General features: G+C 39.6%; 1 protein-coding gene across 4 annotated transcripts in view; it reads right to left on the bottom strand.

Moving 5' to 3' along the window:
• Positions 1-2,042: 2,042 nt before the first annotated feature.
• Positions 2,043-26,507, bottom strand: part of ZADH2 (zinc binding alcohol dehydrogenase domain containing 2) — a 583,785-nt gene continuing 559,320 nt past the window's right edge. For 3 of the 4 annotated variants that reach the window (XM_044067109.1, XM_044067110.1, XM_044067112.1), the window contains one exon: positions 2,043-4,340. In XM_044067109.1, coding sequence (XP_043923044.1) covers positions 3,416-4,340 — 925 coding nt within the window. In that variant the 3' untranslated portion in view covers positions 2,043-3,415. Of the gene's footprint in view, positions 4,341-6,175; positions 6,223-26,507 lie in introns of all 4 variants that reach the window. The other variant, XM_044067111.1, reaches the window with a different exon arrangement.

Consider the following 26,507-nt stretch of genomic DNA (forward strand, 5'->3'; position numbering starts at 1 on the left):
ATCTTTTTTTCTGGGACCAAATAAGGAGGTTCTGTCAAAGGGAGCATTGACAAAAGAAGATTTGAAGGGTTCCACAAAATTGCATAAGCGAATCCAGGCATGTCTCCCAATGGAAATGCCTGAACCTGCCACTCGTGATATATGAGAGATAACTTCATGGATGAATTTGAAATAGACTGATGGGTGACCAACTGTGAGGAGACAGTAGTCTGTACCTCAGAGAAAATGGTCTCAGACAAGGAGTTGGAAACATTCTTAGATTAAATCCCTCTTAAGTCTTGCAAAATGTGTCAAATATTTCAGCAACCAATGAGCAAAGTCATTGAAGCACAGACACACTTTCCGAATCTGTCTACTGCTCTACACTCCCTGTTAGGGGGGTGGACAGAGGAACTCTGTTCTGCCAGTTCTTTCTTGGTGGCCACCGCTATGACCATGGCATCAACGGCTAATCCCTTACTCCAGTGTGGTCTATCCTTACGTGGTGCCAGGAACCTATCTGGTCTCTTCGGGATTGGTTCCTTCCACAACCATTTAGAGACTAAATCAATAAGTTTGTCAACAGTGGGAGTCACCCAGGAGGTAGACAGGCCAGCTCCAAAAGGCTCCAATAACACAGACTCCTCTTGGGAAGGGTCATTGGGGTATCAACCACCCCTCTGTTTATGGAGTTCTAAGATATCTCCAAATGAGACATTATCAGGTGGTAATCTGGGGGACCTTTCCCCTTCATCAAAGTCAAGTGTCCTCTGTGACAGACTCTTCACAAGAGTAGGTCATGGAGGACACTAAGTGCCTCCTTTTGCACTTCCTCTTCCTAGAAACTTCTTTGGTGGGATTACTATACATTGCTGGGTACTCTGGAGGCTGGTTTGGGTTGACTGTCCCAGTGGAATGGAAGAGGCTATGGATGCAGAATCGAATGGGACTGGTAGTAGGAGCCGAAGGGGAAAGAACAGTCTAAACTCTGTGAGGAGAAAGGCTCTGTCCACTACCTCGAAGGCAGATTGTGTGGAGAAAAGGACACCAATGGATCCAATAAGGCAGGCTTATGAACGACTGACTCTTTCCACCACAAAGGCAAACTACTCGAGAAGGGAGTCAGAGCTCAACTGAAGCTCTGAGGGGAAGAGAGAGCTTAGACAACTTGGGAGTCAAGTCCAGCACTGTGGAACTGGCTCTGAGAGTCTTCTGGCTATGAAACACTCAGAGACACCATCGGAGTTGGAAGATGCCAACATTTGATTGAGTCGACTCCAGGACATTCAGATCCGATGACTCCGAAACCAAAGGTTGGATTCAATAAGATGCTAATAATGAGGGAGTATACTAAACAAAGGTCTCTAGATCCGATGGGGTCAGAGCCTGGAAAACTCTCATTCAAATTGCATCCTGAGGAACTTCCTCATTCTATCCACATCAGTGTATGTAAGGCTCTTGGAAGATCAAATGATTAAGGCCACGGAAGATGGTCTTGGAATGGTGTCTAGGAAACTGTTCCAAAAAGGGAGACAGAGGCCAAGAAGAGATTGGATCTGGTAGAAGCTGAGGTGAAATGATCTGAGGAGATTCTTCAGATCTAGGTTTTGGATCCAAAGTGGTCAGATCCAAATTTTTAGCCACCTTAACAGGAGGTTCAGATGGCAGTGCCATAGAAGTTGATGGATCCAGAGATCTCTTTTGTTATTCTTTAGAGGGAGAAGCTCCTTTTTTATCAACTCTTTTGGAGGTTTGAGTCTCAGAGGCTGTAGAAGCTGGTTTGGAGGGCAGCAGCCCTCTAAGAATCAACTTATTTTTTTCTATCAATGCTGGATGAAGTGGCCAAGTCAGACCCAAACCAAACAGTTGAGGAATGAATGAAAATGACATCAGATCAGCAGTTACATTTATGTTGGCCTTTGACCACTTCCCATTCTAGGATAAAACTGGTTTGCTATGGTTATTAGGAAATGTATGTTTTCTGACACAGTGGGTACACTATACAAGAAATGCATTTTAATACTAACATAGACATTTATAAAATTCACTTGAAACCAAGCCAAGAAATTTAAAACATCTTTATTACAATTAGAAAAAATATTTGTATTATTAGCAAACTATTTTGTGTTATAGATCAGGAGACAATAAACACAAAGGGTTAACAAGTAAACTAAAGAACAGATGCTTGCCAGGCAGTTAAGAAACACAATTTGATTTCTGAACTTATGATTGGATTTTTATCTTATGTCTCCAAGTCTCGGATCATTGTGACATACTTATCTTCTGGTAATGTCTTGTCAACTACAGGAAGCGTGTGTGAATTCCCTTTGGACCAGTAAACTAACTTAAGATGCTTATCTAGGGTCACATATATTCTTCAGACAGACCAGCCACATTCATCCATCTATTTTACAAATATTAGAAATGATTAACAGGTTTGGGGGAAAAAATCATATTTTAAATTGGCAAAGTAGCTTGCATAGTGGTGTAGAAGAAGGGTATCAGTATATATTTCCAGTTACTAAGATTTAGAAATGGGCCCCCAAAGAACACAAAAAACAGCAATAATCCTACCCTTGCACAATATGAAAGCAGGAAAAATCTAGGGAACTACAGGCTAATCAGTCTAAAAGCAGTGGCAAAGAAAGTCATGGAGAAAATCCTGAGGGGAAGGTCATCTGTCTTTCAACAGGATAACAAACTCATGGACAAAAAAAAAAAACAAGGGTTCACGGCCAGAAAGAGATGTCAGTGAAACTTGCCCAGATCTATGAGAATATTACAGAACTTGAAACTGAAATTATCAGTAGATACAGTCTATCGGGATTTGATCAAGGTCTTTAACTTAATCCCACTCATGTTGCTATCAAGAAAATTGGAGCAGCTAGAGAAGGCCAGATTGACAAAATTGGACTACTGCATGGTTGAAAGGTATAGGGAGGGCACAGAGGTTTTTGCTGACAGGGACAATATCGGGAATAAGACAAATGACTAGGGGAATATCACAGGGGTCAGTCCAGTCACCAGTCTACTTCACTGATTGTTTCAGAGGGAACTGAACAGGATCAGTATCTTCACTGATGATATGATAGGTGCATCAATGAAGAATGGTGAGGGGGTCTAAGGAAGGATATGGAACACTTTACCAAGTGGGCAAAATGGTGGCCACTGCTCAATACATAAAAATGGAAAGGACAGTCTTGGGCTACAATAACCCTGCACACAGACTGAGGACAGCTTTACAGCTTAAAAGCATGCATACGTATTTAAATCTTACCTTTTCTCTTTGCAAATCAGTCTTTAGCAACTACTCTTATTACATTTGGCAAACAATTCTGTTACTAACCAGTGTTAAAAAAGAACAGAAAGGATTTTAGAATCGATCAGAGTAAAACAGCCTGCATTATTGGTTTGAATTACATATCTTCTGAATTTTCTAAAGTTTACTGCTGACACAAGGTGGCAGTTCAACTACAACTTTTCCAATGTTTTTCCCTGTGTACATGTAGTCTACAGCACGGAAAACAGACTCTAAGCCAATGAACCTTCCCTCAGGAGACATGTCTCCACAGTCTACCTCACAAGCAAGTTCTCCTTTTTCAAACATCGCCAACAGCTGTTTTAGTGCTTCTTGATAATGTGAATGAAAGTGCAACAAGAAGAAACCACGGACACTAGCAGACTTCTGTAGCAGCTTTGCTGGCAGGGTTCCACCTTTTATTGCTTTGAGTCCAGTAAGAGTCTGATAACCAGAAATAAATCCAATTACAATAAGGCGACCTTTGACAGCCATATTATTGACTGCCAAGTCAAAAATGTCTCCTCCCACTGACTCATAAATCACATCCACACCTCTGGGGCATTCCTTTTTAAGGACTGTAGCAATATTTTCCTTCTTGTAGTTAATGGGACGGTCACAGCCAATAGTTTTTAGGAAACCAGCTTTCTCATCTGAGGAGCAGGTTCCAAGAACATGGCACTTGGCTTTCTTGGCAAGTTGAACTGCAAACTGGCCAGTGCCTCCAGCTGCTGCCGTTACCAAAACGGTTTCTCCCTCAGATAGCGATCCAAGTTCTTTCAAACTTATATAAGCTGTAGCACCACTGACGAGAAAAGTAATGTATTCTGGTTTTGACGATGGCACCATAATGGCATTCTTGGTTGGAACAACTGTGTACTCAGCAAAGGAGCCACCTGACATGTAGGCTACAGACTGGCCTACTGTGTAATTGGCACTGGCAGTTAGGCCTAGGGCTACTATTTCACCAACTCCTTCAAAGCCTATATCAAAGGGTGGTTTAGCAGAAGGATCGTATCGACCTGCACTATAGTTGATGTCAGAAGCATTGATGCCAACGAACCTAGAACAAAAAGCACATACATATTTATAATGTAAACATGTTTGCTTGTACAAGAAGATGCAGTAAAAGCAATGTTTACAACTGAAATCAAATTAAACAAGGGCTACAATAAATATGTACTTAAATATAATTTACACATCAGTCAACTATTTCAATATAAAAATGAGCAATCATAAAGATGCATATGTCTCAGTAAAACAGAAACATTAATCATTACCTTGGCACAGTGAACACATTAGTAACAGATAGACTTCCTAGTCAGCACAGAAATGAGCAATAATTTTTTAACATTCTTTTCCCAGAAAGCAGGTGTGTGTGTGTGTGTGTGTGTGTGTGTGTGTGTGTGTGTGTGTGTATATATACGCATGTGCAGGAGTGTCTCTCTGAGTGTGCAGTATTATATATCCACAAGGTCAGCAACAGCAGAAAAAAAATAATTCAAGGAAAATACAACTGAAATGTCAAAAATGTTGAGCCTTATACCAAATTAATTTTCAGAGCAACTAAATACAGGCAACATTAAACATACTTCCAAACAGATAGCGACAATAATCATGGTTAACTATGAAATTTTAAACAACACTTAACAGCAGTACTAGTCATGAAGAGAGCACACAGCCCCCTGTATCAAATGCTGCATTCGTCACTTAACGATGCCTTTCTCAGACAGAACTTATAATCTCAAAAAGTTTTAACAACCACGTTTTAAAGTTCAAGCAGTGAGAGGTCAATGCTTGATAATATAAATTTTTTTTAGAAATGGCGTTTGCAGACACTGAGTTCCACAAAGAAAAGCTTCCACTGATTAATAATATCATAGAATCTGACATTTATTTATGATCTACAAAATAAAATATTTGTCTCAAGCTGGAATATTAACCTACTTTTATCTGCTGTGTTCTATGTGGATGTTAATAACACACTTGGCTGCCCACCATAAAAGGTTAAGATTATGAGTTGCTTACATGCTTCATTCTCAGTTTCCACATGCATATTGTACATGCATGAGCAGGCCATTTAACTACAGAGCGTTTACGGGTTGAACATGTAAAAATTCACCTGTGCTTAGCAGACATGCCAAGTTTACAAAAATAAAAATGCAACATACACGTCACCCTAAGACTCTTAACTACAAGTTCGGTCACAAACCAACCAATACAGATACTCTAGCTCTACAAGTCACTTAGACACAGACAAGATCACATTCTACTTTCAGCACAGTGCCTTGGTGAACTAAACAGATGCTTGATAGAAGAATAATGTTTGTTGTCACACTTTGTTAATCTGGTTGTTAGGGAGTAGCACAAAAAAGTCAGACTGAAATGTTCCCCTGTTTCAGTTCCATTTCTGCCCTGAAATCTGGTCTTGAATTTCTGTTTCATACAGATTACTCAGAGGCAATCTATGCCTTGCATATAAGGCAATCTATGACCCTGCTTTATTGGAAATGCAGCATATCCGCAAGTCAAATGGTACATGGGCTACTCGCTCTAAAGACATTAACCTGGCATGTGACATTAATAGAATTTGCTGGAGGGACATATTTGTCTTTCAGAGGTTACCACAACTTTGGAATGGACTCCCATTTCATGTCAAACACAGCATCTCACTGGCCCTCTTCAAATGTAACCTGGACGATTGGATAGGTAACCGTCCCTCTTGGACAGGGGCAATTCATGCTGATCATTGAAATAAAGGTAGAACTTGGATAGGCTTATAAGGGCCCTAGGTCCACTAGCCTAATAACTTCCTATGAAACACAGACATGCACACTGCTTCTGTTTGGTATACTACCAATGCACTGCACTACGCTAACAGTACTTCAGTACACTTACTTTGGCAAATATGTTCTCTTGGTCACATTTTCCATCGTGGAGTTCTTCTGTGCAAGGAAAAATGGAGACGAGTTTTATCACTGAAAGTGTTATGGTCAGGCTTTATGGTTTCACAGTTCAGATCATAAGACTCAATCTATGTAAAGAGTTAGATAGGAGGCTACATTCAATGATTCTGCACCCACACCTTTTCAAGCCCATAAATCAAATAAAACAAATAAAATCGGTACTTACGTATTATCGCAACCAGATTTATAAAGTGGTCTGTAAAGATGTCGCCAGCAGTTTGTCACAGTGGGAATGAGGCAGGCAGAGCAGAAATGCTGTAAGTTTGTACTTCTGGTTGATGCGGCTCATTTCTTCCCCTGCATTCTTCATTACCCTGTTAGCTACAGGAAATTGACTCAGGAAATGCACACTGAAGGCAGTAATCAGCAAAAGTGAAGGTGCCTGTAAGGAGCAGTGAATAACAGCTCATTGCTTGCTCGGGAGTGATATGGCTTTCTTTGCAGTGGCAGACTGTTTTAAAAGGTTGCATTCTTGCTTATGGATCGTGACCATTTCCAATTCACAGGATTGTATGTGTACTAACACTTTGAAATAAATGGGTTTGGTTGCTTTTTTTCAAGTCCTTTGTCATACACAGATAGTAAATATACAGTTACAGAGAAAAGAGGCAGGGACTGTTGTCAGTAAAACTCCACCAACAGAACCACACTTTTAAATCAGTACTTCAGTCACAACTGCATTAATGTGCCTTCTGAGAGTCTGAACTGTAAACAGGGTATGTAACAAATCAGATACTTGCAAAAGGACCTTTCTAAAAAGGGGGTCAGTTTATGTTAACGAGCCATGGTCCTGACAACTTGTGTGGATGGAAATGTGGTGACAGACAAGCAGCAGTCAGGTGTGTAGGTCGGGCGGGACATTACCAGGCAAGAGGAATTCTGCTGTTCTTCCGCTTCCTGTGTGGAAAATTTTCTGGCACTATAATACTTAAACATTTTACACACCCCTTGATAGGTGAACATACATGCTCTTTCTTGACAAACTGCATCTTTACAAACCCGTTTAGGTCAGGCAACATGTTTCTGCGAAAATAGACAAATTATCGTATAAATCTATAAAATCTTTATCTTTTATTTACTAGACTGGGCAGGGCATCACGGAAATTCCCAACTCTTTTTGATTGATGCTGTGGGATCTTTTATATCCACCTGAGCTACTACTAACTCAGGCAAATGGGGCCTCGGCTTAAAGTCACATCCAAAGGATGACACACTCAGGAGAACAGCATCCTCTTATGGTGCAACTGCAGTGTCAGCAATCCACCTACTGGGTGTGAGATTAGAACCTACAGCACCTAAAACTGGTGTATGACCTGTTACACCACTGGCACTGCTATTTAAGCTCTCTGATACGAGTGCTCCCACTAGCAGTAATGAATTCCAGAGATGCAGGAATTTCTGAGATGCAAATGCATCTCTGGATTTTGATAAATTAACAAACTAAAGAAAGAGATGGATCTCCTCAGCGAAAAAACAGACTCCCATAGTTCCATACCAAACAGTTGTTTCACACAAACAGATTTGCAAAGGCAACCAGTAAGTTAGGTTAAAATGCTTTTCCCTTTATAGCATATCATGTACTATTTTACATCCAAGTGACGCCTCCAGGTGCATCTGCAATTAACTCCTATTGATGCCTCTAGGCATCAAGTATTGCTTATTCATATTTGCTTCAATAATTCCAAAACCATGTTATGTACAAGGTTTTAAAAGATTTATCTAAATAAGCTGATGTAATATAGACATAATATTAGGAAACAAAAGGTAACCAGTAGATATATAAGAAGTAAATTAAACCTTTGAACTCAACTATTTACAACTGTACAAATAGTGCCAATAATAGCTGAGAGATAAACTTTTACTAATCATATGTTATTTTACAAAGAATTATGTTGCTTAGAGATTTTATTTCAAAGTTATTAGAGAGAGGGTTCTTCCATACCAAATAATGCGGGTAATTACATAGTTATAACATACATATTTATTATTCTAATATATGGTCTAAGATAATTTTCCATATTTTTAGGAATTGTATTTGTTTCTTTTTATCATTAATCATGAGTTTGTGTGAGATTATGTAAGTGTGGGCCATATTCGTAAATTCTCCCCAGTTTAATTTAGATCTGTCTATGCAGTTTTGAGTAATATATAATTTGACTAGTTCAAATATGGGGATCAGAATTCTTAAATCTGATGTGGGTACGTGAAGTGAGTAACCATGTAGAATCGCAAATTCCCAGGATAATGTAGATTGCCCATAACCCATTTTGTAGAGTTTAATTCTTAATGAGTCCCAGAGGTTATGTGCAAATTTGCAGTACCAGAGGATATGTAATAAGTCTGCTATTTTTGATGGACAGAAGGGGCAGAAAGGTGAGTTATTCGGGGAAAAACTTATTTAGTCGTTCTGGCATTAACAGGCATTACTGTTGACCATTAACTGGGTGCAAGTCAATTTCGTGTAGAGAGAGTATTTGTTTGTATAAAACCATGCTTGTGAGAGCTGATCATTAGTTATTTCTGGATTCTTGTCTTTCCAGTATTGAGCAGATGTAAAGGTGGACTGGTATTTTATAGAGGTGCTTAACTTGTATGCAGATGACAGCATTTTTTTGGAAGTTTTACGAACTTGACTAAGACCTGAGTGCTTATTACATTTTCTATTTCTTGTGGGATGTCTCTGAAGATAGATATCTTTTCCACCAATTGTCTCAATATTATTGTGTATTTGTTATTAAGGTTGAGATGATGTTTGACATATTTTAATGACCTGTTTTAAGTCTATATAGATCCTAGACTGTAAGATCTTTGATTTGTGGATATTGATCTAGGTTGATCATTTAATTTCCTATTTTTAAATTTGGGTTCAAGTGTACTGGCTGTAATAGGGTTAAAGCACTTTTTAGTTGTAGGTCTGACAGAAGTGAGAAGTTTTATATATTTTAGGTTAGATCCATCTATAAATGGTATGGATTTAGGATCTATTTTAGTCTTTAAAACATGAGCGTACCATACATTAACCCATTTTGGAAAGGATTCCGCATATTTTGGGATGTGGTCTGCTATTAAAATAAGTCTATTTGCGCATATTAGATCATACTAGAGTTTAAAGTCTGGTAACCCCAGACCTCCTTTGTCTTTAGGGAAAATAAGTTTTGTTATAGCTATCCTTGGGTTTTTTGGAAACCATATGAACTTAGTATTTTATTGATTTTTTTTTTAAAGAAGTTGGTAGGAATAATAGCGTTGGTAGCATTAAATTGGTATAATATTTTTGGTAAAATATTCATTTTAATTATTGCCACTTTTGATAAAACTGAAAGTTTCATTAGTTCCCATTTGTCCAAGTCATTTTCTATGTTAGTCTAGGTTTTAAGAAGATCATTTTGGTAGGAGTCTTTTTGGTTATGTTCGAAGTTAATTCCTAGGTAGTGGAATACTTTTTTAACTTTAATTTCTGTGTCTGGGAGAGGGAGGAGATTTTGTCCTAATGGGTTGATTTGAAATATGATTGATTTAGATGAATGTACTTCATAGTTGGAGGCTTTTGAGAAGATGCCTTTTTGTTTTTATAATCTTACCTAAGTTCGTGTTAGGTAATTGAAAATAAATGATCAGGTCATCAGCAAATGCTGAGATTAAAAGTTTATTATTAAGTATTTTAGGTATATGGTGAAATGTTTTTTGTGCCAGGTAGATGAATAGGGGCTCTATATATAGATTAAATAGATAGGGGGAAAGGGAGCATCCCTGTCTTGTACCAGTTACTAGTTTTACTTTATTGGAGAAAAGTTTATGACCAATGTGATGTAAGAAGACTTGTATAGTGCTCTGATTTTTTTCTATAAATGTATTTGGGATATTAAATTGTTTTAGAGTCAAGAAAAGGAATTCAAGATTTACCCTATCGAAAGCTTTAGTAGCATCTAATGCCAAAAGGTATCTAGGAGATTTGTCTTTCTCAAGAAGATGTATGGCTGCATCGAAGGTCAGGGTATCCCATGTTTGTCTCCTTGACATAAAGCCAGACTGATCTGGAGATATAATTTTAGGTAATATATTTTTTAATTCTATTTGCTAGGACCAGGGAATAGATTTTAATGTCAACATTTATGAGGGAGACCGGTCTATAATTAAATAGGTTGGTTTTGTCTGTATTTTGTTTATGAATAAATATAGTTTTAGAATTGTTTAGTTACAAATCTTGGAAGCCATGCTAGCTTATATGGTTAAAGATTTTATATAGGATGAGGGTCAATTTTGGAGCAAATGACTTGTAAAATTTTGATGTGAATCCATCAGGGCCTAGTGCTTTATTACTTTTTATGCCTTTTATTGCTTCTGCAATTTCCTCTATATTAAAAGGAGCTTCTAAAAGCAACACTTGTTGGTCTTCAATCTTAGGGAATTTAAGATCTTTGATAAAATTGTTAAAGTTCTCTAATGAAGGGGTATTATGAGGTCCATACATTTCCTTATATATTTTTTCAAATATCTGTATTATTTCTTGAGCATCCGTGTAAATTCCGTTCCTATATAAGATTTGTGAAATTGTTATGGGAGTATGATATATGTTAATTAATCTTGCCAGAAGCTTGAAGGGTTGTTGTGCTCAATGTCAACAGTTAGTCAGAAGCTTCATTTCGTGGAATGATAAGTTCTGAGAATGGAGTGTATATAGTTCTTTTTGTTGGGCAAGGAGTTTTTTTTCCAATTCTGGTGAAAATTTATGTTGAAGCGATACTTCAATTTCATGGATTTCATCTTTTATCGAGTTTTCTTTTTATTTAGTAAGTTTTTATAGTAGGAGGCTTTTTGGATCAGTAATCCTTTAATTTTGGCCTTATACGCCACCCATATAATGTCAATTTTGATGTCAGAAAGGGACAGATTTTAATCTAATTCCTCTAATTCTTTGTTAATATCATTTTCACTTCTACTTTGTCTAAGAGGTTAGGGTTTAATGTCCAAGTGAAGGATTTTTCATTCTTTAATGGGTTGGTTACTGGGGTTATATTTATAGTTATCTTAGAGTGATCCGAGAGGAATCTTGGACAAGATGAGTATACAGTTTTATCATTGATTAAGGAGTTAGAAATTAAGAAAAAATCAATCCTAGACCAGGTCTTATAACATGGAGAGCAGTATGTGTATGTGCACATATTGGTGGAATGGGCTTTTGTATAGTAAGGATCACACAGGCAATAGTCTAGCCTCAAATCTTCTAGTTCTCTCAATATTCTCTTATTATGGAATTTGTTTTTGCTAGTTCTGTCTTTTGCAGGGTCACTGACCATATTCCAGTCACCTCCTATTACATATTCATGATTCGGAAATTTTGATAGGTTGTATATTTGTATAATAAATTTGTGTTGATTGGCACAGGGCCCACATATATTCAGGAAATTTGTAGGTCTATTTGATATGGAGTTGATGGTTTTAAAGTAGCACCACCTACCCTCTTTGTCCGTACCCAAATCTATTACCTTTTCTTTAAAAGATTTTTTAATCAGAAAAGCTACTCCTTTTGAGTTAGTCTCCCTCCCTGAGGCAATAATTGAAGATATCCATCTTTTATCTCTGTCTTTATTCCAATCCACATCTAGCAAGTGTGTTTCTTGTAAAAAGGTAAATGTCAGAGTTGGACTGGTAAATTAAGTGTAATATTATTATTTTTTTATTTTTATCCTGTAGGCCTCTGATATTCCCAGAGCTTATTTCACACATTTACATATAGTGAGTTTAAGTTCTAGAAAAATAAATGTAATACTTGGAAGACTCTCTCTCCAATATGAATGTGCATATATACAAGTCGTAGATTAGGATTACTGAATCTATTGCGGCCCTAGAGTCTCTCGTTACCCCTACTGTGCCTAGCCATATACCTACTACATCAGAGAGATTATTCAAAAGAACAAACAGTATTCTAAGTTCTAGAGCAGGAGCATATTGGTTTGTATGAAATAGTAGCAACTGTAAGAAAAACATATATACATAAAATACATAATAAACTCAGCAATACAAGATGTGAAAAACCACTCAAAAAAAAAAAAAAAAAGTAGTCTCTCAACATCCTTGCCCCATTTATCAGGATAATTAATTTTTCCCGATTCTGGTATGGTAGGACCAGATTTTACATATCTTAAAAAATAAGGATAGTTATTAAACAACATATATCTTTATATTATATCTATTGATAATTAGAAGTATTAATGTCAGATACCATATGGATTACGACCATAGTAATAAGGGCGGCAATAATATCATTAAGCGACACTTAATGACATTGTAACACAACTAAGTACACTAGGCTATACCATGCCTCACTTCTAAACCGTGTTGTATATTCGTTTTGCAAAAACGGAAGCTGTATTCTAGTGAACATGCATCACCAGCATCAGAGAGTTATGTTGGGCATATATACATTATCTATTATATGCCTAACAGTACTAATGACAGATAGCATATGGATTATGACCTTAGTAATAAGGTAAGCATTAGTTTCATTAGTCATCCCTAGTGACATTACAACACAATTAACTAGTCTTGGGTATATCACGTCTCCTTTCTAACCCATGGTGTATATTCCTTTAGCAAAAACAGAAGCCGTATTCTAGATAACATGCATTACTATCCTCAGAAAGTTACTTTGGGCTTATACAGATTATTTATTATAGGACTAGTAGAGGATTATACTGTAAACAATTTCAATTACTGTGTAAGAATAGAAATAGAGGGAAAAAATATATATACACACATACATACACAAATATACATATATATACATACACACACACACATATATATATATATATATATACACATATATAGATATATATATATATATATATATACACACACACACATACATACACACATATGTACATAAATCTTAACTCGGTCTTATATGGCATGTATTGTACAGTAATGGTCATGTTCTCTTTTAATTGGCTTTACATATACTGGTGTGGGAAAATACACAACCTGCTGATTACATTCATTATGCAATCAGACATTCAGAACCTGATAGCATTTGTTCCTACTTGTTACACTGCAATCAACACTCTTCTGTAAGATGTTTATTTCTATCAATAATAAAATGCTTTTTAACACTTTACAGAAGCAACAATGACTCAAAGTTATAAGTTTTACCTTTTTGATATCCTAATCGGGGAGAGAGAGAAAAAAAAAGCTGTGTTAGTTTGTTGGCAGCTACAATAAATCACCCCACCCGCTTTTATTTTTGATTTCTATCCTGTCTCTATTTATTTTCTTCAGAAATTAAGCAGAAAATAGTCCATTTTATTTTCTCCCAGTGTAGAGCTCCTTGGATGCAAGTGGCAAGAAGTCAGCTTGAGAGGTGTGTTACAGTTAAATCTTTCCCCTGTTTAGCCATAGATTTGAGGTAGGACCAAAAAGTCCAACTTGCTGCTTACATAGACATCTCGATTAGATGTTACAATCCATTCTTTGGAATGTTGCAACAATGGTTATGGCTTGATTTAGGCCTTCAAGTTGCTTACAGCCTGTTTGAGATGGGTACCACAACTTCAGTGAGCTTTTTAGGAAATGGGTGAAGTGAAAATAACTCAAGGTTACTTATGGCTCCTTTAGAATAGCAGAGAGTATATCAGAAATGTAAAAGTTATTATTCTTTTTTTCTCTCTCTCCCTCCTCTCCCTTGCTGCTACTTTTCCCTTTCCCTTCTCTAGGTTTTACAAGATTTCATCTTAAAGCTTACACAATGGCAAACTCAACTGTATACATATTTGACCTCTGTCTACTGCAAGTAAAGACATATTAACTGTTTTTATGATATTATATACATATAATGTTCATATCTTTCTAAATACCTCAACAACCAAGTAACACAGACAGAACTCCTTAGCCTCATTTGAAAGCTCTCAGCTAGATGAATAAAATGCTGCTGATAGTATATTTGTAACATGAGTAGTTGCTGAGACATTGTAAGTTGTTTACAAAATATTACACATGTAACAGTTACTGTGTTTACAGTGACTTATAAAATTCAGTTTAAGACCTAGAACCTAAAGAATACTGTGATTATAAAAACAGTTTGTGCTGAAGAGTTTGGCATTTATACTAGTTTCATAACCTCTATGGTTCCAGAAATATGAACATTTGTTCGAAATTTGAGGACATAATTTGATTCTGTCAAAAGGCTTAGGGTCCACACATTGGAAGTTACAGTGCAAAGTTCCTGAGCTCCATTGGAGTGAATGAGTAACCAAAAAAAAAGCTGCCACTGTCTTCACAATGTGGTTTGGTTATACAGCTAACTTGGTGTGTTACCTTGACACAGAATTTCAAAATACAAGAGAAATGCATGAGAAAGCAATAACAGGAAGCTACAGTAAGCTGCTATATAATGCATACACAGCCTACCTCCACAATCACTGCTGCCTGCCAGATGTGGAAGCCGTGTTTAAGCATTCCTCAAGACCTTTCTGGTTTGTGACAGAATAACTGAAGTTCATCAGGTGTCCATAAAAGGAAGTCAGTAAGGTTCAGCACTGCCCCCTCCTCCTCAACTTTTGATAAATCAAAATCTAGCAACAGGTGTCACTCGCATATCCAACCAAAGATTTCACGACTGGCACAGATCAATGAAGATCTTGTACTAAGAAATACTCTGACTTATTTTCAGGAAATAGAATAATGCATCACATTGTCTTAGCAGAATACAAGGTAATCAAGACACAGATAAAAGTGTCTACATGTTTTGACTTGAGTCCACATACTAGACTTGGCAAGGCTGGAGAGGCACTCATTATCCTACAAATATCTATTTGTATGGATATCCACTGATATTTTAAGGACTGAAACTGACATGTTGAATATTAAAATGAAATTATGAGCCTAGCTAAATTATACACAAAAGTGATCATGGCATCTTGACGTTCTCTGTAATCACGTACAGTTATCTTGATGTTAGCATACACAGGTAGCAGAGCTGCAGGGGTGCAGGGGTGCACAGTCCTCATGTCAATGGAATCACAAGGGGTCAAATTACACTGTCAAAATGCTTTATTCAAAGATTTTACAAGTTTTGAATGTTGAAATTTCTACTTTATACTCTTCTGACACAGCTGTTGTACAACTTAGTTACAACATGGTGCAGCTCTATATGCTTACCACAGAGTCAAAGTACAGAACCACCTCAGTCCAGGAACAAGAACAGATGTCCAATCTGATGGGTGTACAAGTAAAACTGGACTATAATCAAGTAAAAGAAATTATCACAGTAATGTATTCCAACTTGCTGCTCACACAGACACTGCAGACTTCTGACAAGTCATATCAATTATCTTTTTAACATCGGGACAGACAGAACAGGATATGATGACTGCCTGGGTCTACATGGGTGGGGCAACAGGAATAAAGAAGGAGAGGGTATTCTAGACTTTGGTCTAGCAGATGACTTGATGGTGACCAAAGCATAGTTCAGTAAGGGAGAGTGTCACAAGATCACATACAAGGGTGGCCAACATGCAACTCAGGTAGGCATTCTACACACTGCCCTTTACTAGAAGAATCAGCGACTGCAAAGTCATCCCCAGTGAAACAGTTGGCCCACAGCATAAACCACTGGTTGCTATAATCAGCTGCAAGCAGTGGACAGAGAAGGCTCTAAGGTCAACAGAGTTCAGGCTGAAGACCTGGAAGTTGACTGGAGAGAGAGCACAACAGTTCAAAGAATGATTCAGAGCTCCAGCACCTCAGGAGGAAGAGGATATAGATGGAGTTGAAGAAAAATAACAGCTCCTCAAAACAATGTGTATGAGGACTACAGAACAGATATGCAGAGAAGCCAGTTATGGAAGAAAGGTACACAAGAAAAGCTGGTGGCGGACTGCAGAAGTCTTGGAAGTCATCAAAAGGAGGAGTGCAGGAAAAAGTGGGAGAAAGAAAAGATGGACTAGGCTAGGAAGGCATACTGGCTGGCTAACAGAGAAGTTACAATACCAAAGAACAAAGTATTGGGGGCACTCTACCAGTTTCTGGAAAGTGACTCAGTAAATGACAAAACAACTAAATCAGGTTGCTAGCAAAGGTGGACACAAAGAAGATAGTCAAACAGCCTTCATAAGGGATGCCAGCAACAAACTGCTTACCAGTTCACTGGACATCACAAGCAAGTAGAAAGAGCACTTCCAGCAGCTTCTAAATGAAGAAAACCTCAGATAAGCTGTGCTGCCCCAGACAGCCTACAATGAAAAAAAGAGAAGCAGCGCTATAGAAGTAGTAAGAACAGCACTAAAGAAAATGAAGTCAGGACAGCATTGGGCTCAGATGAGGTCAGAGCAGATATGATAAAGATGCTGGGTGAAATAGGGGAGAAATGGCTCTCTAGGGCAATTATAGCAACATGGAGAGAAAGATATATTATATCCCAGATGACTGCAGAACAAGCATACTGATACCAATGTTCAAGAACAAAGGGGAGATTCACTGCTGTGGGCAGTAAAATGGTATCAAACTCATACCACATTGCATGAAAGTTTTGGAGAGGGTGACTGAAATAAATACGGACAGTAGTAAAAAGTAAGATGGGAGATTAGCAGTTCAGACCCCAATCAGGATACAGTACAATGACCTGACATCTACAGTGAGAGAAATACTTCGAGAAAGCATATGTCAAGGTCCCAAGAAAACTGAATTGGGCAGTCCTGTGGTTGTCCAAAGTCCATGAAACATTAGTAGAATTAGTGCAGGCTATGCATAAGGACCCAATGAGTCAAGTATGAACAGTGTTTGGTCTTACAGAGGGGTTCCCAATGGCAGTGGGTGTGTATCAGGGTTCATCTGTGAGCCTGGTGTTGTTCATACTGGTCTTGGACTACATTAGGAAACAGGTCAGATGTGAGACTAACAGAGTGGCTGTATGCAGATTATGTGTCATTACATGCAGACTCTGAGCAACAACCTCAGCAAAGAATAGGGGAATGGAATGCAAAAAGTACAGTTTTGTACCTACCATAAATGTAGATGTTCGAGTGGTTATACTGCTGCAGTCATCACACTTGGGTTATCCTGCCGTCAGGTGGTCCCGCAGTCGGCCGAATCCCAAAGTCCTGGTCCGGCGTCGGTTGTTGTCGCCTCTTCCCTGACGTCAGTGCGACAGGGGTATAAAAGAGACAGCCGACGCCATTTTCTTCAGTTTTTCTTGCCCCAGATGTCAGGTGCCCCCAACTAGGAAGGCAATACAATAGCTATGCAACAATACCTTAGAAGATAAGCAATAGTACTAGCTGTTAGCAAATACACCATATAGACATGCATCCAATAGATTGATGTACATGGAGTTGTAACTAACACCCTGGTATGTAGAGGGGATGGAGGGAGGGTAACCTGGACTGCAGCAGTATAACCACTCAAACATCTACATTTATGGTAGGTACAAAACTGTACTATGTTCATTGTGCTATACTGCTGCAGTCATCACACTTGGGTAGAATCCCAAAGCTATGGAAGGGTGGCTGGTATTAAACTGGGTTAGGTGATGCTAGGATGCCCTGCAGAACTGCAGTGGCAAAACCAGCTCTATTTTTGAGTATAATGGAAGATGGTAGTGCTTGGTAAATGTGTGCACTGAACTCCAAGTAGCTGCCTCCAGAATGTCTTTGGTTGGAACCCCTCTGAGAAAGGCTGCTGAGGTTGCAGTATCCCTGGTAGAATGGGATCTAATATTGACAGGCACTGCCTTCCCATGGTGCGAGTAGCAAAAGCGGATACAATGTGCTATCCATTTGGAGATGGTCTGTTTTGAAATAGCCTTTCCTTGTGAACCTGCAGCATATGATACAAACAGTTGGTCAGTTTTTCTGAAGATATTTGTCTTATCTAAATAGTAACGTAGCTGTCTGTGAATGTCCAAAGAGTGAAGGAGCCTTTCTCCATTATTCTGTGGGTTAGGATAAAAGGTTGGTAAATGAATGGTCTGATTCAAAGCCACACTGGATACTACCTTGGGCATAAAGGTAGGGTTAGTTCATAAAGAGACTCTGTCCTGATGGAAAATGATGAAAGGTTCCACTGCCATAAGTGCCTGTAGTTCTGAGACCCTGCGTGCTGAGGTAATAGCCAGTCACAAGGCTGTTTTCCAAGACAAGTATTGTAGTTCTGCTGAGAATTCTGGTTCGAAAGGAGGTAGTGTTAACTTTTCTAAAACGAAGTTCAGGTCCCAAGTTGGTGTTGTGGTTTTCTGGGGGGTCTTATATTCTTAGCCCCTCTGAGAAACTGCCTAAGTAAACGGTGTGAGAAAATTGGGGGATCCGTATTATATTGAACTGAAATGGCTGAAGCATGGATCTTAATGGAGGAGAAGGAAAGGCCTTTGTGTAGCATCTCTGTTAGGTATTGCAGGATGTGAGGAATGTTTGGTATCCAAGGATTTTGACCTTTAGCCTGGTGCCATGCACAAAATCTTTTCCATTTGTCTGAGTAAGTCTTCCTGGTGCTGGGCCTCCTGGCCTCCAAAATGACATTCAGGACGTCCTTTGAGAGAAGTGTTGATTGATAATTTAAGGAATTCTCCATGCAGCTAAATTTAAAGTTCTGAGCTGGCTGTGACGCGTTTGATAGTTTTTATGAGTCAACAGTAGTGGGAATTGAGGCAAGATCCATTGAGGGCTGTGAGTCAAGTTCCTTAGTAATGGGTACCAGTGCTGGCGTGGCCAGTCCGGAGCAATGAGGATCATTTGTGGTCTCTCTGATCTGACCCTCAATAATACCTTGGTCAATAGAGCTAGTGGAGGGAAGGCATAGACTTGTCAGTGTTGTCCAACTGAATGATAGAGCGCCCACGTTCCAGGCTAGGGAGTGATAAGTCCTTGTGCAGAATTTTTGTAATTGGCAATTGTTGGGGGAGGCAAATAGATTTATGTCTGGACATCCCCATCTTTGAGTTATCATTGAAAATACTTGTGGGTGTAGTCTCCACTCGTGAGGGTCTGCCATATTTCTGCTTAATTCGTCTGCCAATATGTTTTCCTTTCCTGGCAGGAATTGTGCTTGTAGTTGTACTTGGTAGGTCAATTCTGTGTTCCATAAGGTCATAGCCTGTCTGCATAAAGGGTAAGAGTGTGTTCCTCCCTGTTTGTTTATGTACCACATAACTGTGGTGTTGTATGTCCTTATTAGAAGTTGTCCTGGATGCAAGAGGTCCTTGAAGGCTGTCAGTGCATTTTGCACAGCTAGCATCTCCTTTTGGTTGATGTGAAGATGCATTTGCTTTGCAGACCATTTGCCCTGTATGCACTGTCCTGCCATGTGTGCTCCCCAGGCGTAGTCTGAAGAATCTGTTGTCATGGTTTGGTTTGCTGGAGGTAAGACGAAAGGAAGACCCTTGTTTATTTGACATGCTTGAGTCCACCATAGGAACTCTTTTTGAAGGCAGGGAATGATAGGTATATTTGTTTTGAGGCTGTGCCTGTGTTGAGACCATACACTTTTCAGGTACCATTGTAATTTTCACATATGCAGCTTTGCATATGGGATTAGTTGAATGCATGATGCCATGAACCCCAATGCCTGCAGGATTTTCCTTGCAGTGAGCTGGGTAAAAGTTGCTATCTTTTTGAAGTATTGAGTCAATCGTTTTTTGTTTGTCTGGCGTGACCACACTGTAAGCCATCTGGGCCGTTGTATTTAAGCTGGCACCCAGGAATATTATCTGTTGCGAGGGTATTCGTTTTGACTTCTTTTTATTTACTGTGTACCCTAGGCAACTGAGCAGCTGTGTTACAAAAGCCAGATGCTGTAATACAATGTCCTTGCTGTCCGCTTGGATCAGGCAGTCGTCCAGATATGGATAAATTTGTATTTCTCGCTGTCTGCAATATGCAATTACTGATGCCAGGCATTTTGTAAATACTCTGGGTGCAGTAGATAAGCCAAAGGGCAATGCAGAGAATTGATTATGCGTTGTACCTGCCAAAAATCTGAGGTATCTTCTGCAATCTTGTCTGATAGGGACATGCAGGTATGCCTCTTTGAGGTCCAACGTTACCAGCCAAGACTGCTTTCCCAGCATGGGAAGGAGCTGCTGTACTGTGAGCATTTTGAATTTGGGTACCTCCAGGTATGTGTTCAGAATTGAGAGGTCTAAGATGGGCCTCCAGGCTTTGTCCTTTCTTGGGACTAGAAACAGTCTTGAGTAAAAACCTTGACCTTGCTCCTTTGTAGGTACCTTTTGAATTGCTTTCATATCCATGAGAGCTGAAATTTGCGTTTGAGCCTCTGCCCATTGGTTTGGAGGCAGATTTGGCATGCCTCTCATCAGAGGTAAAGTGTGGAAATGAAATCTGTAGCCTCGGGTAATAATGTCCAGAATCCATTTGTCCTTTGTTATGATGCACCAATTTTGTGGAAATAGAGCCAGTTTCCCTCCCAAAGGTGCTGCCAGGGCAATTTTGCTTGGCAGGCGAAGAGGGAAGTCATTGTGTTCGTTTCCTGAAGGGTTGAGATCTTTCGTCTCCACCTCTTTGAGTTGTTGTATGCCATTGTCTATGCCTGAAAGAACCTTGCGTCTGGCCTCTGCCCCTTGGGTGCCTGTACCTACCTCTTTGGGGTCTGTCTGATGCAGGAAAGGATCAGTTTTTTGATGGCCAGTTTCTGCTGAATCGAGGAGGTTGTACCTGTAAAAAATCTTTAACTGTTTGCATAGATTTTGCCTTTTCTTCCATTTTCTTTAAAGCTTCCTCTGCTTTAACACCAAATAACACATCTTTCTGCAATGGGGCATCCAATAACTTTGCTTTGACATGTTCTGGTAAGGCTTGTTCTTTAAGCCAAGCATGCCTACGTATGACAGACCCTGTGACAGCTGCTCTACATGAGGCTTCCAATGAATCAAAACCACACTGTAAGGTATGTTTTCCCACCTGTTCTGCTGCATGCAGCAAATCCTGCATCTCTTTCAAATCTAGTTGATCTGTCTGAGGGATCAGCTTCTGTTTTAACTGTGTAATCAAATACTGTTGGTATTTTAGCATGTGGAATTGGCAGTTTAATGCCCTCATGGCCAAAGTGGCAGACGTATACACTTTCTTTCCCCATCTTTCTAATGCTCTGGAATCTCTTTCAGAAGGAAGTGGATTCTTAGCAGTAGAGGCCTTAACCCCTTTGGGACCCTGGGAAATGGTCTCGGGGTCTGCATTAGGGCTTTTGTATAGAAACTTATGAGTATCAGGAACTCGGTACTATCGGTCTGGTTTAGCTGGTGCTAGAGGTAAGGAATCTGGGTTTAAACTGGATTCAGAGAAAACATCATCCAAAATGTCTAAAACTGGAGGAATTGCCAGGGGTCTATGCTGTGGAAGAAGAAGAAACTCACAGAGTCTTTTCTTGGAGTCAGAGTAATCTGGGCCTTCCCAGTGGAAGTGTTCCCTCATGGTGTGTAAAGTTTCCCCAAAAGAGTAGTCTTCTGGGGGGGGGAGACAGAGGGAATGGACTCTTCAGCATCTGAGTCTTCATAAGGAGGGAAGGAGTAATCCTGGTCGTCAGAGTTGCCTGAGGAAATGGATGCTTGGTCAGAGGAAGGATAATCTTCCTCCAGTCTAGGCCTTTTGTCAGGTGGGAGTTGGGATCCCCTGATGAGGGTAATTAAATCCTCAGCCATCTTAAGCATCTGTTTCTTAGGCATAGGGGCCTGTGGGGGGGGGGGGTGGCCCCGGTTTTCTAACTTTCAAGGGGGCTTTGAGCTTAGCATAAGGCTTGGCAGAGACAGCTGTCGGTTTGAAAACACCTTCTGAGATCGAAGGCCTATCCAAAATTTCCGGATCCCCGTCGGGGCTGGCGTCCGAGGAGTGAGTGAGGTGGAACCGGATCCTGAGGCCCAACTGCTTCGGTTTGGGATGCCGTCAAAATTTCTGAATCAGCGGTAGTCAGGGGCTGCGAAGGTGCCTCGCTGAAAACCAGAGAACCGGCGTCAGGCCTTGCTGAGGCCTCGGTATCTGGTCTTGGCCTTGGCTGCCGGTCCTTATCTTTGCGTATTTTAATCATTGCTGATGTCGGTTGCTCCGACGGCATGCTATAGTGCTGGGCGAATTCTGCACGACGCTTAATTGTACGTTTGTTGAACCTAGCACAAAACTGACAACCAGAGATTTCGTGGTCTGGGCCTAGGCAAGGAATACAATAAGAATGAAAATCCTTATGAGGTATTTGCTTCCCACAAGAAATACAATTATTAACATTGTCTGACATCGGTCTGAGGCAAGAAAAGTTTCCCCAACGGGGTACTTAGCTTTAGAGAAGACTTCGGGCTGAAACTCGATTCGAAAATTTCAGGAGCTGGCCGACCGGCACTTGTGAACTGCTTCTGCTTTGGGCACCGCGCGGCAAGAAAGACTGGAGAAAATGGCGTCGGCTGTCTCCTTTATCCCCGTCGCACTGACGTCAGGGAAGAGGCGACGACAATAGACGCCGTACCAGGACTTTGGGATTCGGCCGACTGCGGGACCGCCTGATGACAGGATAACCCAAGTGTGATGACTACAGCAGTATAGCACGATGAACATCTGAATATGCACGGGATGAAACTAAGTACAGATAAGACAGTTGCAATGGCAGCAAATGGGGAAATCAGAAGATTTTGAGACTTGAGAAAGACAGAAAAATAGTAGAGCAGGTCAACATGTTCAAGTATCTAGGAGGCATGGTTGAGGAGAGGGGAAGTCTGAATGTGGAAGCCAAAACTAGAATCAGAGGGTCTGCAGCCAACTGGCACAGTGTCAGGTTACTGTATGACAGAAGAATGCCCAAGAAGCTGAAAAGTACGTTGTACAACACTGTGGTGCAATTACTACTACTGTATGATCCAAAAACATGGGCAGTAAAGACAGAGAAGTTGAGGAAGTTACAGGTGATGGAGATGAAGTGCCCGAGACACATGGTGGGAAGCATACAATAGGACAGATGAAGAAATGAGGACACAGCAGCAGAAACCAAAGTAGCTCCAACAGCAGAAAAACATTAAAACAGAACAGATTACAGTGGTTCCAGCACATGCAGAAAAGCAAGACAATCTGGTGATGACAACTTGGAACAGACGGGGAAAAAGGCAGGAAACGAGGGCATTCAGCAAAAGAGGTGCGCGTGAAAAACTCAGTCACTAGCATTGAAGAGAATGATGGTGAGAACTGACAAAACACCCTGAGACCCCATGTAGAAAAAGGGAGTTGATGATGATTTAACAGTATGTAACTACCTCTGCTTTCACAGCTGTCTGCCATACAAAACACCCCCCAAATAGCTCTCTACACCTCTGTTTGTGATTACCATGAAGTACAACAATAATAATACATTTTAACTTGCAGCACCTTAGGCACATACACCAGAGTTCCTCTGACAAAACATATTAACGTTTTATTTTAAGTGATAATGTAACTGCCACTGCTTTTACAAACATAGCTTATCTATACCACCATTATCACTGTTAAAATTAACAATATTTTATATATACGTCTGATGTTTGATTGGCTATAATTTCTTTAATTTCTTTCACTTTCATCATAAAGAAATGTATTTCAACTTGCTGCTCTCAGACAAACTACAGGCCTCTGCCAAGCCACATTCACTGACCATTTTAACAAGTGCTTCTAGAAAAGTTTTTGCTTTCATATATACATTCTTCAAAAAAACAGTCAAACTTTATATACACCTCTGATGTCTAACTGTGCCAATTAAGGAGGAAACTACAGCTATAGTAATCTATTTCAGCTTACTGTTCTAAGATACATACACTGCATCCTCTGCCAAGCGAAACCAAAGACTATTTTAACAATGACCACAGTCTTGCCGCCCCACAAAAAACAGCCACACTTCCTGTTAAACTTCATTTGGTTGATTGTCATGAACGTACTGCAGAACCTCTACCAAAGACATTTTGAAGACTGCTTTGACTGTGATAATTAACTGCTTTTACACATACACACAGCCTTTGTACCCCACTACCCCCTCAGTAACAAAATTGCTATGCTTTGCTTTCTTTGTACACCTCTTTTTATTTGAAAATATTTTTACTCATTTTCAAAAATGAAAACATGTATATAGGTTATTTATGACAGTGAAGTAAGTATTTACAAATTATTTAAACAGGCAAGCTAAAGGCAGTAAGCAGATATCAACATTAAAACCAAAATAAAGTATTTACAAGGGTGTCTATTGTTGACATATGATCGACTTTCTATACAATTGTTTCACGATTACAATTTGCTACAGTCGTTACGCTCCAGTATTTCAGTTACTTTTTGCCATGCTATATATAATGATGTAGTTCTTCCTTTAATAGTGTTCATTTCGAATTGCGATACTGCTGACATCATATTCCTGTATTGCTTAAAAGTTGAAGAAGCTTTGGATTTCCAGTTTGATGTAATGTTCTTCCTTGCAATGGCTAGGAGAGTCCACAAGATTACATATTTTGTTCTCGGTACACAGTCAAGTACAGGTACATTAAACAAAATAAGAGATTTAGAAATCTGGAATTTGTCATTGAATACCATTTGCAGAAAACAATTTATTTTATCCCAGTATGGTTTAATCAAATGGCATTCGTAGAACATATGTTTCCAGTCTGCTTTTATTGTTAAATCACATCTCCAACAGCCAATATTTTTCTTAAATATAAGTTCCATTTTATGAGGGGTTACGTAAGATCTGTGTATGGATTGCCATGCAAAGAGTTTCCAATGTAATGAAAGTGACATCTGCTTTGGAGAGAGAAGAATTAATTTTTTATCTCTATCATTTGGTACTTGTTTTGCTTTCTTTGTATACTTCTGATGGTTAAGAGTGCCTTTTCTTGGAATGCAATAGTTATAAATGCACTTGCTTGCTCCTGTTAATAACAGACTATTCTGTGCTTGAGACTGTGAAGCAAAACCACACATTTTGAGCATTTCTGTTACCTTTCAATGTGTTAGGGCCATACTTTTGAAATGTGAGAGTAAGACAATTTCTCACAGCAGAAGCCTTGGATAGGGAGACTGAGATGAATAAGAAGTTATGTACTCACCATAACGTTCCATGTTTGTTATCCATCTCGCCTTCATTCATTGCTGGATGGGTTCGGAACCAAGAACCGGTTCCGACTCGGCCTATACTAATGCTGGAGAGCTTCCACCGGCTCGAGGCTATACCCTATCCCATCATGCCTTGGGAAGATTACCCACATCTCATTTGCAAATCCTAAACTAGTAGTTCCTATATAAACCTGTCTACTAAAGGAAGCAAGGAAGAGAAACAGAAGACATGAATTTCAATTTTGTTAGACTTCTTGATCCTCTAGGAGTGAAGGCTGGGGTAAGGATGGGGGGCACAAGAATGAAGGCGAGAAGAACAAACATGGAACGTTATGGTGAGTACATAGCTTCTTAATGTTATGTTGTCCTTACCATCTCTTCATTCATTGCTGGATGGCACAGCGTCCCCAGCACCTTCTTTCTTGGGTGGGTCAAGGGAAAATACTCTTCAGAATAGTGGATCTAAAGGAAGCCCTGTTCCTGGAGGCCAGATCTACTTTGTAATGAATAATAAAGGTATGACGCTTTACCCATGTCGCTGCAGCACAAATCAAATCTATGGGTAATCTAGCTTGAAAGGCCGAAGAGGTCACAACAACCCTTGTAGAATGACCTTTTATCTTCCCTGGAAGTTCTCTATTTTGAGATGTTTATGCAATCAGCAAGTTATTTTGAAAGCGTGACTTTAGATATTGGGGCGCCCTTTTTCATATCTGAGAAAGATACAAATTGGTCTGATTTTCTGAGTGCCTTTGTTCTGTACAGGTAGAAACGTAATTGTCCTTGTACGTCCAGTTGATGTAATCTGTATTCTGCCTTGCTGCCATAGTTTGGGAAGAAAGTACAGTTTTGTACCTACCATAAATGTAGATGTCCGATAGATATGCAACTGCAATCCTGACATATGGGTTGTCCTGCCTTAGGCAGCCCCTTCGTCGGCCGGATTCCAAAGTCTGGGTCCGGCGTCGGCTGATGTCGCCTCTTCCCTGACGTCAGAGCGGCTGGGGTATAAAAGCATCAGCCGACGCCATCTTCTTCAGTGTTTCTTGCCCCAGATGCCAGGTGCCCTCCAAGGAAGGCTAAATGTAGAGAATGCATAAAATTCCAGACATGCACAATAGTAATAAACAGATACACCATAAAAGCTATCTCCAGCTAAGTTGGAAAAGGGGTAGTGGACCCAAAATGTAAATTACAGAGGGGTAGGAGGGAGGG

The sequence above is a fragment of the Protopterus annectens genome, chromosome 3.part1, assembly GCF_019279795.1.
Source record: "Protopterus annectens isolate FY-2018-M chromosome 3.part1, PAN1.0, whole genome shotgun sequence".
NCBI classification, from domain to species: domain Eukaryota; kingdom Metazoa; phylum Chordata; order Ceratodontiformes; family Protopteridae; genus Protopterus; species Protopterus annectens.